Consider the following 20,673-nt stretch of genomic DNA (forward strand, 5'->3'; position numbering starts at 1 on the left):
CAAAGTGTTCACTGCCAAGTTACAGTCCCAATCTCACTTCCTTGCTCCTTCCAAAGTGTTCACTGCCAAGTTACAGTCCCAGTCTCACTTCCTGGCTCCTTCCAAAGTGTTCACTACCAAGTTACAGTCCCAATCTCACTTCCTTGCTCCTTCCAAAGTGTTCACTGCCAAGTTACAGTCCCAATCTCACTTCCTGGCTCCTTCCAAAGTGTTCACTGCCAAGTTAAATTCCCAATCTTACTTCCTTGCTCCTTCCAAAGTGTTCACTGCCAAGTTACAGTCCCAATCTCACTTCCTTGCTCCTTCCAAAGTGTTCACTACCAAGTTAAATTCCCAATCTTACTTCCTTGCTCCTTCCAAAGTGTTCACTGCCAAGTTAAATTCCCAATCTTACTTCCTTGCTCCTTCCAAAGTGTTCACTACCAAGTTAAATTCCCAATCTTACTTCCTTGCTCCTTCCAAAGTGTTCACTGCCAAGTTACAGTCCCAATCTCACTTCCTTGCTCCTTCCAAAGTGTTCACTGCCAAGTTACAGTCCCAATCTCACTTCCTGGCTCCTTCCAAAGTGTTCACTGCCAAGTTACAGTCCCAATCTCGCTTCCTGGCTCCTTCCAAAGTGTTCACTGCCAAGTTGAATTCCCAGTCTCACTTCCTGGCTCCTTCCAAAGTGTTCACTGCCAAGTTACAGTCCCAATCTCACTTCCTTGCTCCTTCCAAAGTGTTCACTGCCAAGTTACAGTCCCAATCTCACTTCCTTGCTCCTTCCAAAGTGTTCACTGCCAAGTTACAGTCCCAATCTCACTTCCTGGCTCCTTCCAAAGTGTTCACTGCCAAGTTACAGTCCCAATCTCGCTTCCTTGCTCCTTCCAAAGTGTTCACTACCAAGTTACAGTCCCAATCTCACTTCCTGGCTCCTTCCAAAGTGTTCACTACCAAGTTACAGTCCCAACCTCACTTCCTGGCTCCTTCCAAAGTGTTCACTACCAAGTTACAGTCCCAATCTCACTTCCTTGCTCCTTCCAAAGTGTTCACTACCAAGTTACAGTCCCAGTCTCACTTCCTGGCTCCTTCCAAAGTGTTCACTACCAAGTTACAGTCCCAATCTCACTTCCTTGCTCCTTCCAAAATGTTCACTACCAAGTTACAGTCCCAATCTCACTTCCTGGCTCCTTCCAAAGTGTTCACTGCCAAATTACAGTCCCAGTCTCACTTCCCGGCTCCTTCCAAAGTGTTCACTGCCAAGTTACAGTCCCAATCTCACTTCCTGGCTCCTTCCAAAGTGTTCACTGCCAAATTACAGTCCCAGTCTCACTTCCCGGCTCCTTCCAAAGTGTTCACTACCAAGTTACAGTCCCAATCTCACTTCCTTGCTCCTTCCAAAGTGTTCACTACCAAGTTACAGTCCCAATCTCACTTCCTGGCTCCTTCCAAAGTGTTCACTGCCAAATTACAGTCCCAGTCTCACTTCCTGGCTCCTTCCAAAGTGTTCACTGCCAAGTTACAGTCCCAATCTCACTTCCTTGCGTCTTCCAAAGTGTTCACTGCCAAGTTACAGTCCCAATCTCAGTTCCTGGCTCCTTCCAAAGTTACAGTCCCAGTCTCAGTTCAGTTCAGTAATTTATCATTGTTTCCCCACTTCACAGATGCTTGAAGCCTGTTTATTTGCCTTCAGATCTATAGCAGAGGGAGGAGAGTATGGCAGTGATGTATGTGTACTTAATTTAATGACACTTTTACCTCAGATTCCAATGTCCAATATCAGATTGGCAGCTACTGCAATGTACATGCTTGGTAAGTATTTCACATTTCTTGTAATGTTCAACTTAGATGTTCATCCTACTGTAATTGCCAGTATGTAAACAATTTAAACTTTCGTATCTGTAGAAGAGACATATTACTAGTATTGCCATGTTATTATAGAATAGTGGTTTCATAACATAACACAGTGAAAGCTAGACAATGCAGTATTTTTTATTGATACCCTTATGAAAGGTAGACAATGCAGTATTGTTTATCAGTACCCTGATGAAATCCAGACAATGCAGTATTGTTTATTGGTACCCTCATGAAATCTAGACAATGCAGTATTGTTTATTGATACCCTTATGAAAGCTAGACAATGCAGTATTGTTTGATACCCTTATGAAATCTAGACAATGCAGTATTGTTTATTGATACCCTTATGAAAGCTTGACAATGCAGTATTTTTTATTTATACCTTATGAAAGGTAGACAATGCAGTATTGTTATTGGTACCCTGATGAAAGCTAGACAATGCAGTATTGTTTATCGATATCCTGATGAAAGCTAGACAATGTAGTATTGTTTATCGATATCCTGATGAAAGCTAGACAATGCAGTATTGTTTATCGATATCCTGATGAAAGCTAGACAATGCAGTATTGTTTATTGATACCCTGATGAAAGCTATATAATGCAGTATTGTTTATTGATACCCCGATGAAAGGAAGACAGTGCAGTATTGTTTATTAGTACCCTGATGAAATCTAGACAATGCAGTATTGTTTATTGGTACCCTTATGAAAGGTAGACAATGCCGTATTGTTTAGTGATACCCTTATGAATGCAGTATTGTTTAGTGATACCCTGATGAAAGGTAGACAATGCAGTATTGTTTAGTGATACCCTGATGAAAGGTAGACAATGCAGTATTGTTTAGTGATACCCCGATGAAAGGTAGACAATGCAGTATTGTTTAGTGATACCATGATGAAAGGTAGACAATGTAGTATGTTTATCAGTACACTGAAAGGTACACAATGCATTATTGTTGATTGGTACTCTCAATGCAGTATTGTTTATTGTGCACTGTGCATTATTGTACAGTATTGTTTAGTTAACACTGGCTATCACAACTTAATACTTATTAGCTAACATGAGATAGGATGTTTTTGCTGAAAACATATTAAAGAAAACATTAAGTGTAGAGTACATATAGCAATAACATGAACAGAAGGCATAGGCTGTAAACACTGTCAAGTATGATAATAATGTGTTAGTTTGAGATTGTTTGGTCATTCTTTATATTATCAGGTGCTTATGCTGAATGGTTAGCGGACATGCCAAGTGCTCTTGGCAATGTTATACCATTATTACTGTCAGGTATACATAACACTGATCTAGCTGTGGCATCTACTATGGCACTCAAAGATATCTGTTCAGAATGTGTTCCTCATTTGACTCCTTATGCTAATGATATTCTAAGTAGTGCAGAGGCAGCTTTCCAGGGCAATGTCATGAAAGTAAGTAATTACACACCTCACCACCTTTTGAAAGGTTCAAATGACATCACCAGTTATAGTGTCAACACACATTTGTCACTCTGGCCAATATATATTATATATACAGGTAATATACACTTTGACCAATATATATTATATATACAGGTATTATATTATACCAGTATATTGATGGTGCAAATCGAGAGATCTGATTGGTCTAGACATCAAACTAGCACATCTAAAATGAGTAATAATGCATGGTTGGCATGTGTCCAAATTTTGATGTTCACTGTTGTTCGTCTACGCGAGCGTTGTAGTTGGCCGCCTGGACAATCATACTGATAGTGAACTCTGCGAATTGTCAGAGGAGGATTTTCTCAATGAGACAATATTTTATGGGAAATTACGACAGAAATTTCAAAATCAGCCGAGTTATCACGTATTTGTACAAATCATTGCCTACTAAGGTCAAGGCATGCACAGGATCAGTTCTAGTATTAGTAGTACCGTCTAGCCTCGGTTGGAGTGGAAACAAGTGAGTTGTCCTGTCTGTCATAAAAATGAAGCAAGTGTAAGAGCTTACACTAGCCGACTTACCATTAATCTAAATAAAAATTTGTCTGGAATCCTGTCCTAGAGTATCAGTCATCAATCCGAGAGGGAAAACCTCAAACCCAAAAATCTACTGACATCACTTCCAGTAATATAAATATATTTTTAATATCAACCTGCCGCCATGTTACTCCACCGAGTCACAATGTCGACCGGGCACAAAGCTTGCTGTATTCAATAAACCACTTCAAGTTTATACCTTGAGTCAAACAGGTTGTTTATTCGTTACTGTACACTTTTAATGAGCTGATCAATGTACAGATTATCCCTAGACATGACTAGCAGATAAAATAAATCCAGTCGCTGCACGACGTTCATGTCATGGTTAAGACCCAGATCAGCTGTCTTGAAAGCAGAGTTATTGTTATGCAAATTAGTCACAGGGGGGGGCGCATATCAAACTAGAAAACGTTAGTTCTTATCTTGTTTCTGAAATTTTCAATATACTGGTATAATATGATAATGATAAACCACTCCCTGGGGAAGGTAAACCACTCAGTTTTGACCAGTGAACTCAATATATGCACTCGCTATCGCGTGTGCATATATTTCGCTCACTGGTCAAAACCTCTTGGTATACCATCCCCAGGAGGTGGTTTATTGCTTAAATATACACACTCTGGCCAATATATTGTATATACAAGGATTCTAGGACAACTGCCCCCCGGACAATTGCCCCCGAAGGACAACTGCCCCCGGACAATTGCCCCCGAAGGACAACTGCCCCCGGACAATTGCCTCCGAAGGACAACTGCCCCCCGGACAATTGCCCCCGAAGGACAACTGCCCCCCGGACAATTGCCCCCCGGACAACTGCCCCCGAAGGACAACTGCCCCCAAACGAAAAAAAAACTAGTATTACAGATGTACGAGTTTGTCATTCAATATCATATACAGGTGTTGTGAGTCGTAGAGTTGAAGTATGGATAAGTATGGATAGTTCTAACGTTGCACTCTAGCACTCACACTCTCATACTCTTGTACGGAATCGTTCAGGTCCAAGTCGGGAATTAGTCACGACTGAGAAGAGATTTCGGCTTGCCAGAATCCCCTACCTGAGTGCTCGTGTGCTTCTGGATGTTTAATGCTCACTTTAAGAATACTTCCAATACAATGGAATTTACACAACCAATATTCCGAAACGTGAGCAGGCACTTAACAACGTCGTCATCAACCAAATGATTGCCGGTGAATCAGCGCAACCACAACGTCGACAGTATCAAGATTCTGCATCCAGAATCCATGCAATAGTGCAAGATTTTGAAAATCGCCACCTGCTAGATTTTCTTCGGGGAATAACCCACAATTTACAGTTTTAAACACTGGCTGATCATGATAAACCGAGCCGAGTCACCATTTACTGTCACCAAAGTCTTACGAGAATGTACATTCTGAGTCTCAATATTTTTTCTACTTTTGACTTGGGGGGGGGGGGGGGGGGGGGGGGGGGGGGGGGGCAGTAGTCCGGGGGGGGCAGTAGTCCGAGGGGCAGTTGTCCGAGGGGCAGTTGTCCGGGGGGCAATTGTCTGGGGGCAGTTGTCCTTCGGGGGCTATTGTCCGGGGGGCAGTTGTCCTTCTGGGGCAATTGTCCGGGGGCAATTGTCCAGGGGGCAGTTGTCCGGGGGGCAGTTGTCCTGTTACCATATACAAGTAATATTCACTTTCTGATCAATGTATTCTATATACAGGTAATATACACTCTCTGACCAATAGATATCATATATACAGGTGATAGATACTTTCTGACCAATATATATTATATATACAGGTAGTAGACACTCTCTGATCAATATATATTATATATCCTGGTAATAGACACTCTCTGGCCAATATATATTATATATCCAGGTAATAGACACTCTCTGGCCAATATATATTATATATCCTGGTAATAGACACTCTCTGGCCAATATATATTATATATCCAGGTAATAGACACTCTCTGGCCAATATATATTATATATACAGGTAATAGACACTATCTGACCAATACATATTATATATATAGGTAATATACACTCTCCGGCCAATATATATTATATATACAGGTAATAGACACTATCTGACCAATAGATATTATATATACATGTGATATACACTATCTGATCAATGTATTCTATATACAGGTAGAAGACACTCTGGCAAACAGGTAGTATATATACAATTAGTCGACACTCTCTGACCAATATATATTATATACAGGTAATATACACTATCTAGCCAATAGATATCATATATACAGGTGATAGACACTTTCTGACCAATGGGTATTTTATATTATCATTTTTTAACACTGTTGATGTGTCTGTCTGTCTGTCTGTCTGTCTGTCTGTCTGTCTATCTGTCTGTCTATCTGTCAGTTGTCTCCCTTGTCCCAAAAACTGCTTACACTAAAACAAATAGGCACATATACTGCATATAGGTAGGCCTTGTAATTGGTTATCTCATCCAATTATTAATTCTGATTTATTATTTTATGAACAGTCTAGAGAACTGATACGATTGATGTCTACAGTGGGCTTCACTTTATCTTCCCTATCACTGCCAGAAACTATGTCTTATTTACAAGTTCTGATTGGACCATTATTACAGCAGCTAGAAACATTGGCCAATGAACAGGTGAGTCTTATGTACAAGTTCTGATTGGAACATTATGAAAACAGATGGAAACTTGCCAATGAACAGACAGATTTTATTTTTGAGTTCAGATTGGACAATTATTACAGTAGTTAGACACATTGGCCAATGAACAGGTTTTATTAGCACAACTGAACTGATAATGTCTGTCTGTGTGTCTGTGGACAACTTAAACTCAAAAACCACCAGACTGATTGCCTTGGTGTTTGGTGAGGACATTACTTTTGGTGTCTAGATGGGAAATTGTTCAAAGCAAAATGGATCACATCACAGGTGTGTCAATTTGGTCAAAAAACTTAAACTCAAAAACTTCTGGTCAGATTGGTTTGAAATGTGATGGGGATGCATATATATTGGCCATCAGACAAGGTTAATTAGGTTGATAACTGTGTCCTGTTATTACAGCCCATCATACATTCTAATTAGGTTGATAACTGTGTCCTGGTATTACAGCCCATCATACAAGGCTAATTAGGTTGATAACTGTGTCCTGGTATTACAACCCATCATACAAGGCTAATTAGGTTGATAACTGTGTCCTGTTATTACAGCCCATCATAAATTCTAATTAGGTTGATAACTGTGTCCTGGTATTACAGCCCATCATACATTCTAATTAGGTTGATAACTGTGTCCTGGTATTACAGCCCATCAGACAAGGCTAATTAGGTTGATAACTGTGTCCTGTTATTACAGCCCATCATACAAGGCTAATTAGGTTGATAACTGTGTCCTGTTATTACAGCCCATCATACAAGGCTAATTAGGTTGATAACTGTGTCCTGTTATTACTGCCCATCATACAAGGCTAATTAGGTTGATAACTGTGTCCTGTTATTACAACCCATCAGACAAGGCTAATTAGGTTGATAACTGTGTCCTGGTATTACAGCCCATCAGACAAGGCTAATTAGGTTGATAACTGTGTCCTGTTATTACAGCCCATCAGACAAGGCTAATTAGGTTGATAACTGTGTCCTGTTATTACAGCCCATCAGACAAGGCTAATTAGGTTGATAACTGTGTTCTGTTATTACAACCCATCAGACAAGGCTAATTAGGTTGATAACTGTGTCCTGTTATTACAGCCCATCATAAATTCTAATTAGGTTGATAACTGTGTCCTGTTATTACAACCCATCATACATTCTATTTAGGTTGATAACTGTGTCCTGTTATTACAGCCCATCATACATTCTAATTAGGTTGATAACTGTGTCCTGTTATTACAACCCATCATACAAGGCTAATTAGGTTGATAACTGTGTCCTGTTATTACAACCCATCATACAAGGCTAATTAGGTTGATAACTGTGTCCTGTTATTACAACCCATCATACATTCTAATTAGGTTGATAACTGTGTCCTGTTATTACAGCCCATCATAAATTCTAATTAGGTTGATAACTGTGTCCTGTTATTACAGCCCATCAGACAAGGCTAATTAGGTTGATAACTGTGTCCTGTTATTACAACCCATCATACAAGGCTAATTAGGTTGATAACTGTGTCCTGTTATTACAGCCCATCATACAAGGCTAATTAGGTTGATAACTGTGTCCTGTTATTACAGCCCATCAGACAAGGCTAATTAGGTTGATAACTGTGTCCTGTTATTACAGCCCATCATAAATTCTAATTAGGTTGATAACTGTGTCCTGGTATTACAGCCCATCATACATTCTAATTAGGTTGATAACTGTGTCCTGTTATTACAACCCATCAGACAAGGCTAATTAGGTTGATAACTGTGTCCTGTTATTACAGCCCATCATACAAGGCTAATTAGGTTGATAACTGTGTCCTGTTATTACAGCCCATCATACATTCTAATTAGGTTGATAACTGTGTCCTGTTATTACAGCCCATCATACAAGGCTAATTAGGTTGATAACTGTGTCCTGTTATTACAGCCCATCAGACAAGGCTAATTAGGTTGATAACTGTGTCCTGTTATTACAACCCATCATACAAGGCTAATTAGGTTGATAACTGTGTCCTGTTATTACAGCCCATCAGACATTCTAATTAGGTTGATAACTGTGTCCTGTTATTACAACCCATCATACATTCTAATTAGGTTGATAACTGTGTCTTGTTATTACAGCCAATCATACATCCTAATTATGTTGATAACTGTGTCCTGTTATTACAGCCCATCAGACAAGGCTAATTAGGTTGATAACTGTGTCCTGTTATTACAGCCCATCATACAAGGCTAATTAGGTTGATAACTGTGTCCTGGTATTACAGCCCATCATACATTCTAATTAGGTTGATAACTGTGTTCTGTTATTACAGCCCATCAGACAAGACTAATTAGGTTGATAACTGTGTCCTGTTATTACAGCCCATCAGACATTCTAATTAGGTTGATAACTGTGTCCTGTTATTACAGCCCATCAGACAAGGCTAATTAGGTTGATAACTGTGTCCTATTATTACAGCCCATCATACATTCTAATTAGGTTGATAACTGTGTCCTGGTATTACAGCCCATCATACAAGGCTAATTAGGTTGATAACTGTGTCCTATTATTACAGCCCATCATACATTCTAATTAGGTTGATAACTGTGTCCTGGTATTACAGCCCATCATACAAGGCTAATTAGGTTGATAACTGTGTCCTGTTATTACAGCCCATCATACATTCTAATTAGGTTGATAACTGTGTCCTGTTATTACAGCCCATCATACAAGGCTAATTAGGTTGATAACTGTGTCCTGTTATTACAGCCCATCATACATTCTAATTAGGTTGATAACTGTGTCCTGGTATTACAGCCCATCATACAAGGCTAATTAGGTTGATAACTGTGTCCTGTTATTACAGCCCATCATACATTCTAATTAGGTTGATAACTGTGTCCTGTTATTACAGCCCATCATACAAGGCTAATTAGGTTGATAACTGTGTCCTGTTATTACAGCCCATCATACATTCTAATTAGGTTGATAACTGTGTCCTGGTATTACAGCCCATCATACAAGGCTAATTAGGTTGATAACTGTGTCCTGTTATTACAGCCCATCATACATTCTAATTAGGTTGATAACTGTGTCCTGTTATTACAGCCCATCATACAAGGCTAATTAGGTTGATAACTGTGTCCTGTTATTACAACCAATCAGACAAGACTAATTAGGTTGATAACTGTGTCCTGTTATTACAACCCATCATACAAGGCTAATTAGGTTGATAACTGTGTTCTGTTATTACAGCCCATCATACAAGGCTAATTAGGTTGATAACTGTGTCCTGTTATTACAGCCCATCAGACAAGGCTAATTAGGTTGATAACTGTGTCCTGTTATTACAGCCCATCATACAAGGCTAATTAGGTTGATAACTGTGTCCTGTTATTACAGCCCATCAGACAAGGCTAATTAGGTTGATAACTGTGTCCTGTTATTACAGCCCATCATACAAGGCTAATTAGGTTGATAACTGTGTCCTGTTATTACAACCCATCAGACAAGGCTAATTAGGTTGATAACTGTGTCCTGTTATTACAGCCCATCATACAAGGCTAATTAGGTTGATAACTGTGTCCTGTTATTACAACCCATCAGACAAGACTAATTAGGTTGATAACTGTGTCCTGGTATTACAGCCCATCATACAAGGCTAATTAGGTTGATAACTGTGTCCTGTTATTACAGCCCATCATAAATTCTAATTAGGTTGATAACTGTGTCCTGGTATTACAGCCCATCATACATTCTAATTAGGTTGATAACTGTGTCCTGTTATTACAACCCATCAGACAAGACTAATTAGGTTGATAACTGTGTCCTGGTATTACAGCCCATCATACAAGGCTAATTAGGTTGATAACTGTGTCCTGGTATTACAGCCCATCATACAAGGCTAATTAGGTTGATAACTGTATCCTGGTATTACAGCCCATCATACAAGGCTAATTAGGTTGATAATTGTGTCCTGGTATTACAGCCCATCAGACAAGGCTAATTAGGTTGATAACTGTGTCCTGTTATTACAGCCCATCATACATTCTAATTAGGTTGATAACTGTGTCCTGTTATTACAGCCCATCATACATTCTAATTAGGTTGATAACTGTGTCCTGTTATTACAACCCATCAGACAAGACTAATTAGGTTGATAACTGTGTCCTGTTATTACAGCCCATCAGACAAGGCTAATTAGGTTGATAACTGTGTCCTGTTATTACAGCCAATCATAAATTCTAATTAGGTTGATAACTGTGTCCTGTTATTACAGCCCATCATACATTCTAATTAGGTTGATAACTGTGTCCTGTTATTACAACCCATCAGACAAGACTAATTAGGTTGATAACTGTGTCCTGGTATTACAGCCCATCAGACAAGGCTAATTAGGTTGATAACTGTGTCCTGTTATTACAGCCCATCAGACAAGGCTAATTAGGTTGATAACTGTGTCCTGTTATTACAGCCAATCATAAATTCTAATTAGGTTGATAACTGTGTCCTGTTATTACAGCCCATCATACATTCTAATTAGGTTGATAACTGTGTCCTGTTATTACAGCCCATCAGACAAGGCTAATTAGGTTGATAACTGTGTCCTGTTATTACAGCCCATCATACAAGGCTAATTAGGTTGATAACTGTGTCCTGTTATTACAGCCCATCAGACAAGGCTAATTAGGTTGATAACTGTGTCCTGTTATTACAACCCATCATAGAAGGCTAATTAGGTTGATAACTGTGTCCTGTTATTACAGCCCATCATAAATTCTAATTAGGTTGATAACTGTGTCCTGTTATTACATCCCATCATACATTCTAATTAGGTTGATAACTGTGTCCTGTTATTACAACCCATCATACATTCTAATTAGGTTGATAACTGTGTCCTGTTATTACAGCCCATCATACAAGGCTAATTAGGTTGATAACTGTGTCCTGTTATTACAGCCCATCATACAAGGCTAATTAGGTTGATAACTGTGTCCTGTTATTACAACCCATCAGACAAGGCTAATTAGGTTGATAACTGTGTCCTGTTATTACAGCCCATCAGACAAGGCTAATTAGGTTGATAACTGTGTCCTGTTATTACAACCCATCAGACAAGGCTAATTAGGTTGATAACTGTGTCCTGTTATTACAACCCATCAGACAAGGCTAATTAGGTTGATAACTGTGTCCTGTTATTACAGCCCATCAGACAAGGCTAATTAGGTTGATAACTGTGTCCTGTTATTACAGCCCATCATACAAGGCTAATTAGGTTGATAACTGTGTTCTGTTATTACAGCCCATCATACAAGGCTAATTAGGTTGATAACTGTGTCCTGTTATTACAGCCCATCAGACAAGGCTAATTAGGTTGATAACTGTGTCCTGTTATTACAGCCCATCATACAAGGCTAATTAGGTTGATAACTGTGTCCTGTTATTACAGCCCATCATAAATTCTAATTAGGTTGATAACTGTGTCCTGTTATTACAGCCCATCAGACAAGGCTAATTAGGTTGATAACTGTGTCCTGTTATTACAGCCCATCATACAAGGCTAATTAGGTTGATAACTGTGTCCTGTTATTACAACCCATCAGACAAGACTAATTAGGTTGATAACTGTGTCCTGGTATTACAGCCCATCATACAAGGCTAATTAGGTTGATAACTGTGTCCTGTTATTACAGCCCATCATAAATTCTAATTAGGTTGATAACTGTGTCCTGGTATTACAGCCCATCATACAAGGCTAATTAGGTTGATAACTGTGTCCTGTTATTACAACCCATCAGACAAGACTAATTAGGTTGATAACTGTGTCCTGGTATTACAGCCCATCATACAAGGCTAATTAGGTTGATAACTGTGTCCTGTTATTACAGCCCATCATACATTCTAATTAGGTTGATAACTGTGTCCTGTTATTACAGCCCATCATACATTCTAATTAGGTTGATAACTGTGTCCTGTTATTACAACCCATCAGACAAGACTAATTAGGTTGATAACTGTGTCCTGGTATTACAGCCCATCATACAAGGCTAATTAGGTTGATAACTATGTCCTGTTATTACAGCCCATCAGACAAGGCTAATTAGGTTGATAACTGTGTCCTGTTATTACAGCCCATCATACATTCTAATTAGGTTGATAACTGTGTCCTGTTATTACAGCCCATCAGACAAGGCTAATTAGGTTGATAACTGTGTCCTGTTATTACAGCCCATCAGACAAGGCTAATTAGGTTGATAACTGTGTCCTGTTATTACAGCCCATCATAAATTCTAATTAGGTTGATAACTGTGTCCTGTTATTACAGCCCATCATACATTCTAATTAGGTTGATAACTGTGTCCTGTTATTACAGCCCATCAGACAAGGCTAATTAGGTTGATAACTGTGTCCTGTTATTACAGCCCATCATACAAGGCTAATTAGGTTGATAACTGTGTCCTGGTATTACAGCCCATCATACATTCTAATTAGGTTGATAACTGTGTCCTGGTATTACAACCCATCAGACAAGGCTAATTAGGTTGATAACTGTGTCCTGTTATTACAGCCCATCATACAAGGCTAATTAGGTTGATAACTGTGTCCTGTTATTACAGCCCATCATACAAGGCTAATTAGGTTGATAACTGTGTCCTGTTATTACAGCCCATCATACAAGGCTAATTAGGTTGATAACTGTGTCCTGTTATTACAGCCCATCATACAAGGTTAATTAGGTTGATAACTGTGTCCTGCTATTACAACCCACCAGACAAGGCTAATTAGGTTGATAACTGTGTCCTGTTATTACAGCCCATCAGACAAGGCTAATTAGGTTGATAACTGTGTCCTGGTATTACAGCCCATCATACATTCTAATTAGGTTGATAACTGTGTCCTGTTATTACAGCCCATCATACATTCTAATTAGGTTGATAACTGTGTCCTGTTATTACAACCCATCATACATTCTAATTAGGTTGATAACTGTGTCCTGTTATTACAGCCCATCATAAATTCTAATTAGGTTGATAACTGTGTCCTGTTATTACAGCCCATCATACAAGGCTAATTAGGTTGATAACTGTGTCCTGTTATTACAACCCATCAGACAAGGCTAAGTAGGTTGATAACTGTGTCCTGTTATTACAACCCATCATACAAGGCTAATTAGGTTGATAACTGTGTCCTGTTATTACAGCCCATCATACAAGGCTAATTAGGTTGATAACTGTGTCCTGTTATTACAACCCATCAGACAAGGCTAATTAGGTTGATAACTGTGTCCTGTTATTACAACCCATCAGACAAGGCTAATTAATTTGATAACTTTATCCCATTATTGCAGCCATCAGCAAACAGTAAGTCTGGTATCCAAATGCGTATCAGTATGCTGGCAATGTTGTTTTCAACACTGGACTTCAAAAGACAGGATGAAACTGAAGAACAGAAGAAAAGAGCGCCCTCACAGGCCAGTGAACCACAACCAGTACTGTTAGTTCTCAGACAAGCATTTCCTATAATTCATAAGATCTTAAGTCAGTGGCTATCAGATGTTGGTATTGTTGAGGTAAGTCAAAATCATCCACTGCAGGTTTTTATTAGCACAACTGAACTTCTTAGGTTCAGTAGTACTATAGGCATGGCAAAGTGTCTGTCTGTCTATGTGTGTGTGTGTGTGTGTGTGTGTGTGTGTGTGTGTGTGTGTGTGTGTGTGTGTGTGTGTGTGTGTGTGTGTGTGTGTGTGTGTGTGTGTGTGTGTGTGTGTGTGTGTGTGTGTGTGTGTGTGTGTGTGTGTGTTTCAAACAACTTAAAGTAAAGAACCACTTAACCAATTGCCATGATATTTGGTGGGTATACTACTGTTGGTGTCTAGTTGGGAAATTGTTCAAATCAAATTAGTACTGGTGACACTGTTATTCATGCAACACAGAATACTGAGTTCCGATAAACTTGACCATTTTGCGGTGTTAGCTGACTCTACACCATCTAGATGTAGTATATTGATTCATAAAGCCCAAGTGTAAGTAACTGCGTAACATGTTGCAGAAATCTCAACATTTACTCACAGAAAATTTGACAGAATCTTTCACAGATTTATCTCTACCCAGGGTACCAAATGCCTGATTAGCATTCAAGTTCAAGTACACTGTCACCAGGACTAATTTGAATAATTCATTCTACTTCACACCACTGCCCATATCATTATCACTACACCCAAATGCAGTGACTGTGACAAAACCAAAGATGTGAGTTTCACTGAAGGTAATCTCTATTTTATAAAAAGTGCAACGACAAACCATCATTGTAAATCACAGCCTCTTTTACAGCACCATCCAAGTCGTTGTCCTAGTGGTTATCCTAGTGGTTATCCTAGTGGTTTTAAATGAGACTAGTAACTTTTACACAGATCTTTTGAATCGCTCGTTCTCATTCACTCAGTGTATATGTGTACATAAAGTAAATGATGTCATGTATGTGTACATATAGTAAATGATGTCATGTATGTGTACATATAGTAAATGATGTCATATATGTGTACATATAGTAAATGATGTCATATATGTGTACATATAGTAAATGATGACATTGATGTGTACATATAGTAAATGATGTCATATATGTGTACATATAGTAAATGATGTCATATATGTGTACATATAGTAAATGATGTCATGTATGTGTACATATAGTAAATGATGTCATATATGTGTACATATAGTAAATGATGTCATATATGTGTACATATAGCAAATGATGTCATATATGTGTACATATAGTAAATGATGTCATATATGTGTACATATAGTAAATGATGTCATATATGTGTACATATAGTAAATGATGTCATATATGTGTACATATAGTAAATGATGTCATATATGTTTGAATACTACAGTGAAGTTCTGCAATAAAGTTTGGATTAGCTTTATTTACCATATTTCACATCTCTTCTGCAATAAGGTTTTGATTACAAACCATATTTCACATCTATTTTGCAATTAGGTTTTCATTACAAACCATATTTCACATCTATTTTGCAATAAGGTTTTGATTACAAACCATATTTCACATCTATTTTGCAATAAGGTTTTGATTACAAACCATATTTCACATCTCTTCTGCAATAAGGTTTTGATTACAAAACCATATTTCACATCTATTTTGCAATAAGGTTTTGATTACAAACCATATTTCACATCTATTTTGCAATAAGGTTTTGATTACAAACCATATTTCACATCTACTCTTACTCTGTCCTTTATATTCTATTTTGTGTAGACCTAATGAAGGCAAATAACAATTTACCCCTTAAAGTGATTTATGCCTTAAAGTCAAACCTAGCCCCAAACCCCACCTCCACTCCCTCTTCAGCAGATTTATCACTCATAGAAATGTACACCGGACATAGAACTACTTGAGTGCAAGTAAAGGCTTACTAGCACATAAAGCAGCCCTCCTTTGTAACTACAACAATACAAAGCTGGTTGTGACATCTATTTGTAAATATAAAGCCATCTTATTAGTATTTCTTAACAGACTAATTACTGCTTGGGGGTGAAGAAAACATTGGGACTTTCATTTCATCAAAGTTACCACAAATAAAGAAATGAGATGTTTAAAAGTGACTAAATGTACCCAATGACTTCATGTGTAAATGTCTATATTTGTACCTTTACATATAGAGCCATATCATGTGTAAATGTCTATATTTGTACCTTTGCATATAGAGCCATATCATGTGTAAATGTCTATATTTGTACCTTTACATATAGAGCCATATCATGTGTAAATGTCTATATTTGTACCTTTACATATAGAGCCATATCATGTGTGAATGTCTATATTTGTACAAAGCATATAGAGCCATATCGTGTGTGAATGTCTATATTTGTACAAAGCATATAGAGCCATATCATGTGTAAATGTCTATATTTGTACCTTTACATATAGAGCCATATCATGTGTAAATGTCTATATTTGTACAAAGCATATAGAGCCATATCGTGTGTGAATGTCTATATTTGTACAAAGCATATAGAGCCATATCATGTGTAAATGTCTATATTTGTACAAAGCATATAGAGCCATATCATGTGTGAATGTCTATATTTGTACAAAGCATATAGAGCCATATCATGTGTGAATGTCTATATTTGTACAAAGCATATAGAGCCATATCATGTGTAAATGTCTATATTTGTACCTTTACATATAGAGCCATATCATGTGTGAATGTCTATATTTGTACAAAGCATATAGAGCCATATCATGTGTGAATGTCTATATTTGTACCTTTGCATATAGAGCCATATCATGTGTAAATGTCTATATTTGTACCTTTACATATAGAGCCATATCGTGTGTGAATGTCTATATTTGTACAAAGCATATAGAGCCATATCATGTGTGAATGTCTATATTTGTACCTTTACATATAGAGCCATATCATGTGTGAATGTCTATATTTGTACCTTTGCATATAGAGCCATATCATGTGTGAATGTCTATATTTGTACCTTTACATATAGAGCCATATCATGTGTGAATGTCTATATTTGTACAAAGCATATAGAGCCATATCATGTGTGAATGTCTATATTTGTACCTTTGCATATAGAGCCATATCATGTGTGAATGTCTATATTTGTACAAAGCATATAGAGCCATATCGTGTGTGAATGTCTATATTTGTACAAAGCATATAGAGCCATATCATGTGTGAATGTCTATATTTGTACAAAGCATATAGAGCCATACCATGTGTAAATGTCTATATTTGTACAAAGCATATAGAGCCATATCATGTGTAAATGTCTATATTTGTACAAAGCATATAGAGCCATATCATGTGTGAATGTCTATATTTGTACCTTTGTATATGGAGCCATATCATGTGTAAATGTCTATATTTGTACAAAGCATATAGAGCCATATCATGTGTGAATGTCTATATTTGTACAAAGCATAAAGAGCCATATCATGTGTAAATGTCTATATTTGTACAAAGCATATAGAGCCATATCATGTGTGAATGTCTATATTTGTACAAAGCATATAGAGCCATATCATGTGTAAATGTCTATATTTGTACAAAGCATATAGAGCCATATCGTGTGTGAATGTCTATATTTGTACAAAGCATATAGAGCCATATCATGTGTGAATGTCTATATTTGTACCTTTGTATATGGAGCCATACCATGTGTAAATGTCTATATTTGTACAAAGCATATAGAGCCATATCATGTGTGAATGTCTATATTTGTACCTTTACATATAGAGCCATATCGTGTGTGAATGTCTATATTTGTACAAAGCATATAGAGCCATATCATGTGTGAATGTCTATATTTGTACCTTTACATATAGAGCCATATCATGTGTGAATGTCTATATTTGTACCTTTGCATATAGAGCCATATCATGTGTGAATGTCTATATTTGTACCTTTACATATAGAGCCATATCATGTGTGAATGTCTATATTTGTACAAAGCATATAGAGCCATATCATGTGTGAATGTCTATATTTGTACCTTTGCATATAGAGCCATATCATGTGTGAATGTCTATATTTGTACAAAGCATATAGAGCCATATCGTGTGTGAATGTCTATATTTGTACAAAGCATATAGAGCCATATCATGTGTGAATGTCTATATTTGTACAAAGCATATAGAGCCATACCATGTGTAAATGTCTATATTTGTACAAAGCATATAGAGCCATATCATGTGTAAATGTCTATATTTGTACAAAGCATATAGAGCCATATCATGTGTGAATGTCTATATTTGTACCTTTGTATATGGAGCCATATCATGTGTAAATGTCTATATTTGTACAAAGCATATAGAGCCATATCATGTGTGAATGTCTATATTTGTACAAAGCATAAAGAGCCATATCATGTGTAAATGTCTATATTTGTACAAAGCATATAGAGCCATATCATGTGTGAATGTCTATATTTGTACAAAGCATATAGAGCCATATCATGTGTAAATGTCTATATTTGTACAAAGCATATAGAGCCATATCGTGTGTGAATGTCTATATTTGTACAAAGCATATAGAGCCATACCATGTGTAAATGTCTATATTTGTACAAAGCATATAGAGCCATACCATGTGTAAATGTCTATATTTGTACAAAGCATATAGAGCCATATCATGTGTGAATGTCTATATTTGTACCTTTGTATATGGAGCCATACCATGTGTAAATGTCTATATTTGTACAAAGCATATAGAGCCATATCATGTGTGAATGTCTATATTTGTACCTTTGCATATAGAGCCATATCATGTGTGAATGTCTATATTTGTACCTTTGCATATAGAGCCATACCATGTGTAAATGTCTATATTTGTACAAAGCATATAGAGCCATATCATGTGTGAATGTCTATATTTGTACAAAGCATATAGAGCCATACCATGTGTAAATGTCTATATTTGTACAAAGCATATAGAGCCATATCATGTGTAAATGTCTATATTTGTACAAAGCATATAGAGCCATATCATGTGTGAATGTCTATATTTGTACAAAGCATATAGAGCCATATCATGTGTAAATGTCTATATTTGTACAAAGCATATAGAGCCATATCATGTGTGAATGTCTATATTTGTACAAAGCATATAGAGCCATATCATGTGTGAATGTCTATATTTGTACAAAGCATATAGAGCCATATCATGTGTAAATGTCTATATTTGTACAAAGCATATAGAGCCATATCATGTGTGAATGTCTATATTTGTACAAAGCATATAGAGCCATATCATGTGTAAATGTCTATATTTGTACAAAGCATATAGAGCCATATCATGTGTGAATGTCTATATTTGTACAAAGCATATAGAGCCATATCATGTGTGAATGTCTATATTTGTACCTTAGTATATAGAGCCATATCATGTGTGAATGTCTATATTTGTACAAAGCATATAGAGCCATATCATGTGTGAATGTCTATATTTGTACAAAGCATAAAGAGCCATATCATGTGTGAATGTCTATATTTGTACAAAGCATAAAGAGCCATACCATGTGTAAATGTCTATATTTGTACAAAGCATATAGAGCCATATCATGTGTGACTGTCTATATTTGTACAAAGCATAAAGAGCCATATCATGTGTGAATGTCTATATTTGTACAAAGCATATAGAGCCATATCATGTGTGACTGTCTATATTTGTACCTTAGTATATAGAGCCATATCATGTGTGAATGTCTATATTTGTACAAAGCATATAGAGCCATATCATGTGTGAATGTCTATATTTGTACAAAGCATATAGAGCCATATCATGTGTAAATGTCTATATTTGTACAAAGGATATGGAACCATATCATGTGTGAAGTGTAGTTCAAAATCTAACTTGAAATTGTCTCTTTTTTTCAGGCTGTTTGTGAGATGTTAAAGAAAGCACTAAGAACACTTCTAGATGACATAGCACCTCTTGTCCCACAGTTATCACAGGTTTTAATACAAATCTACTCTGTTATTCCACAAGCATCAATATTAGATTTATCTAAAATGGTAAGTCAAACCAGTTGAATCCAGATCAAACTTACCATACACATAGTTTATTTTAATTGATCATATCATATTAACATGTTGGGAAGCAAACACTTGTCCAGCGGTCAATCGTCGAGATATTTACATTGGAAAATACTCCAACATATATTGTATGCCACCAGAGCTCCTATTAACTGATGGTAGGTAGAGCTTTCCCTGTACCATCTTTGTAATTGTGATTTCTGACAGGGGCTATACTACATTGGGTTCAATCTATCTGTACATGCTGATAACTGTGACATGCAATAGGCATGGCTAAGTGTGAGTGTGTGTGTGTGTGTGTGTGTGTGTGTGTGTGTGTGTGTGTGTGTGTGTGTGTGTGTGTGTGTGTGTGTGTGTGTGTGTGTGTGTGTGTGTGTGTGTGTGTGTGTGTGTGTGTGTGTGTGTGTGTGTGTGTGTGTGTGTGTGTGTGTGTGTGTGTAAACCCGCTGGACCAATGATCTTACCACTGCACCACTGGTGTGTGTTTTGGGTAAAAAAAATATGATTTTTGGTCAAAAATTTAAACTCCAAAACTACTGGGCAGAGCAGTCTGAAATTTGGTGGGAATGTTCTTAGGGGAGTTTAGATTAAAAATTGTTCATGATATCATGAGCCCATCAGCGATATGCAAA

The 20,673-nt window shown here is 37.2% G+C and overlaps 1 protein-coding gene across 1 annotated transcript in view; it reads left to right on the top strand.

The window, feature by feature from the left end:
- Positions 1-20,673, top strand: part of LOC144436277 (importin-13-like) — a 92,606-nt gene that overhangs the window by 53,031 nt on the left and 18,902 nt on the right. The window contains exons 15-19 of the mRNA XM_078125024.1: positions 1,644-1,791; positions 3,055-3,263; positions 6,339-6,473; positions 13,809-14,030; positions 19,883-20,020. Of these exons, the coding sequence (XP_077981150.1) occupies positions 1,644-1,791; positions 3,055-3,263; positions 6,339-6,473; positions 13,809-14,030; positions 19,883-20,020 (852 nt within the window). The remainder of the gene's footprint in view (positions 1-1,643; positions 1,792-3,054; positions 3,264-6,338; positions 6,474-13,808; positions 14,031-19,882; positions 20,021-20,673) is intronic.

Source organism: Glandiceps talaboti, chromosome 6 (assembly GCF_964340395.1).
Source record: "Glandiceps talaboti chromosome 6, keGlaTala1.1, whole genome shotgun sequence".
Lineage (NCBI taxonomy): Eukaryota > Metazoa > Hemichordata > Enteropneusta > Spengelidae > Glandiceps > Glandiceps talaboti.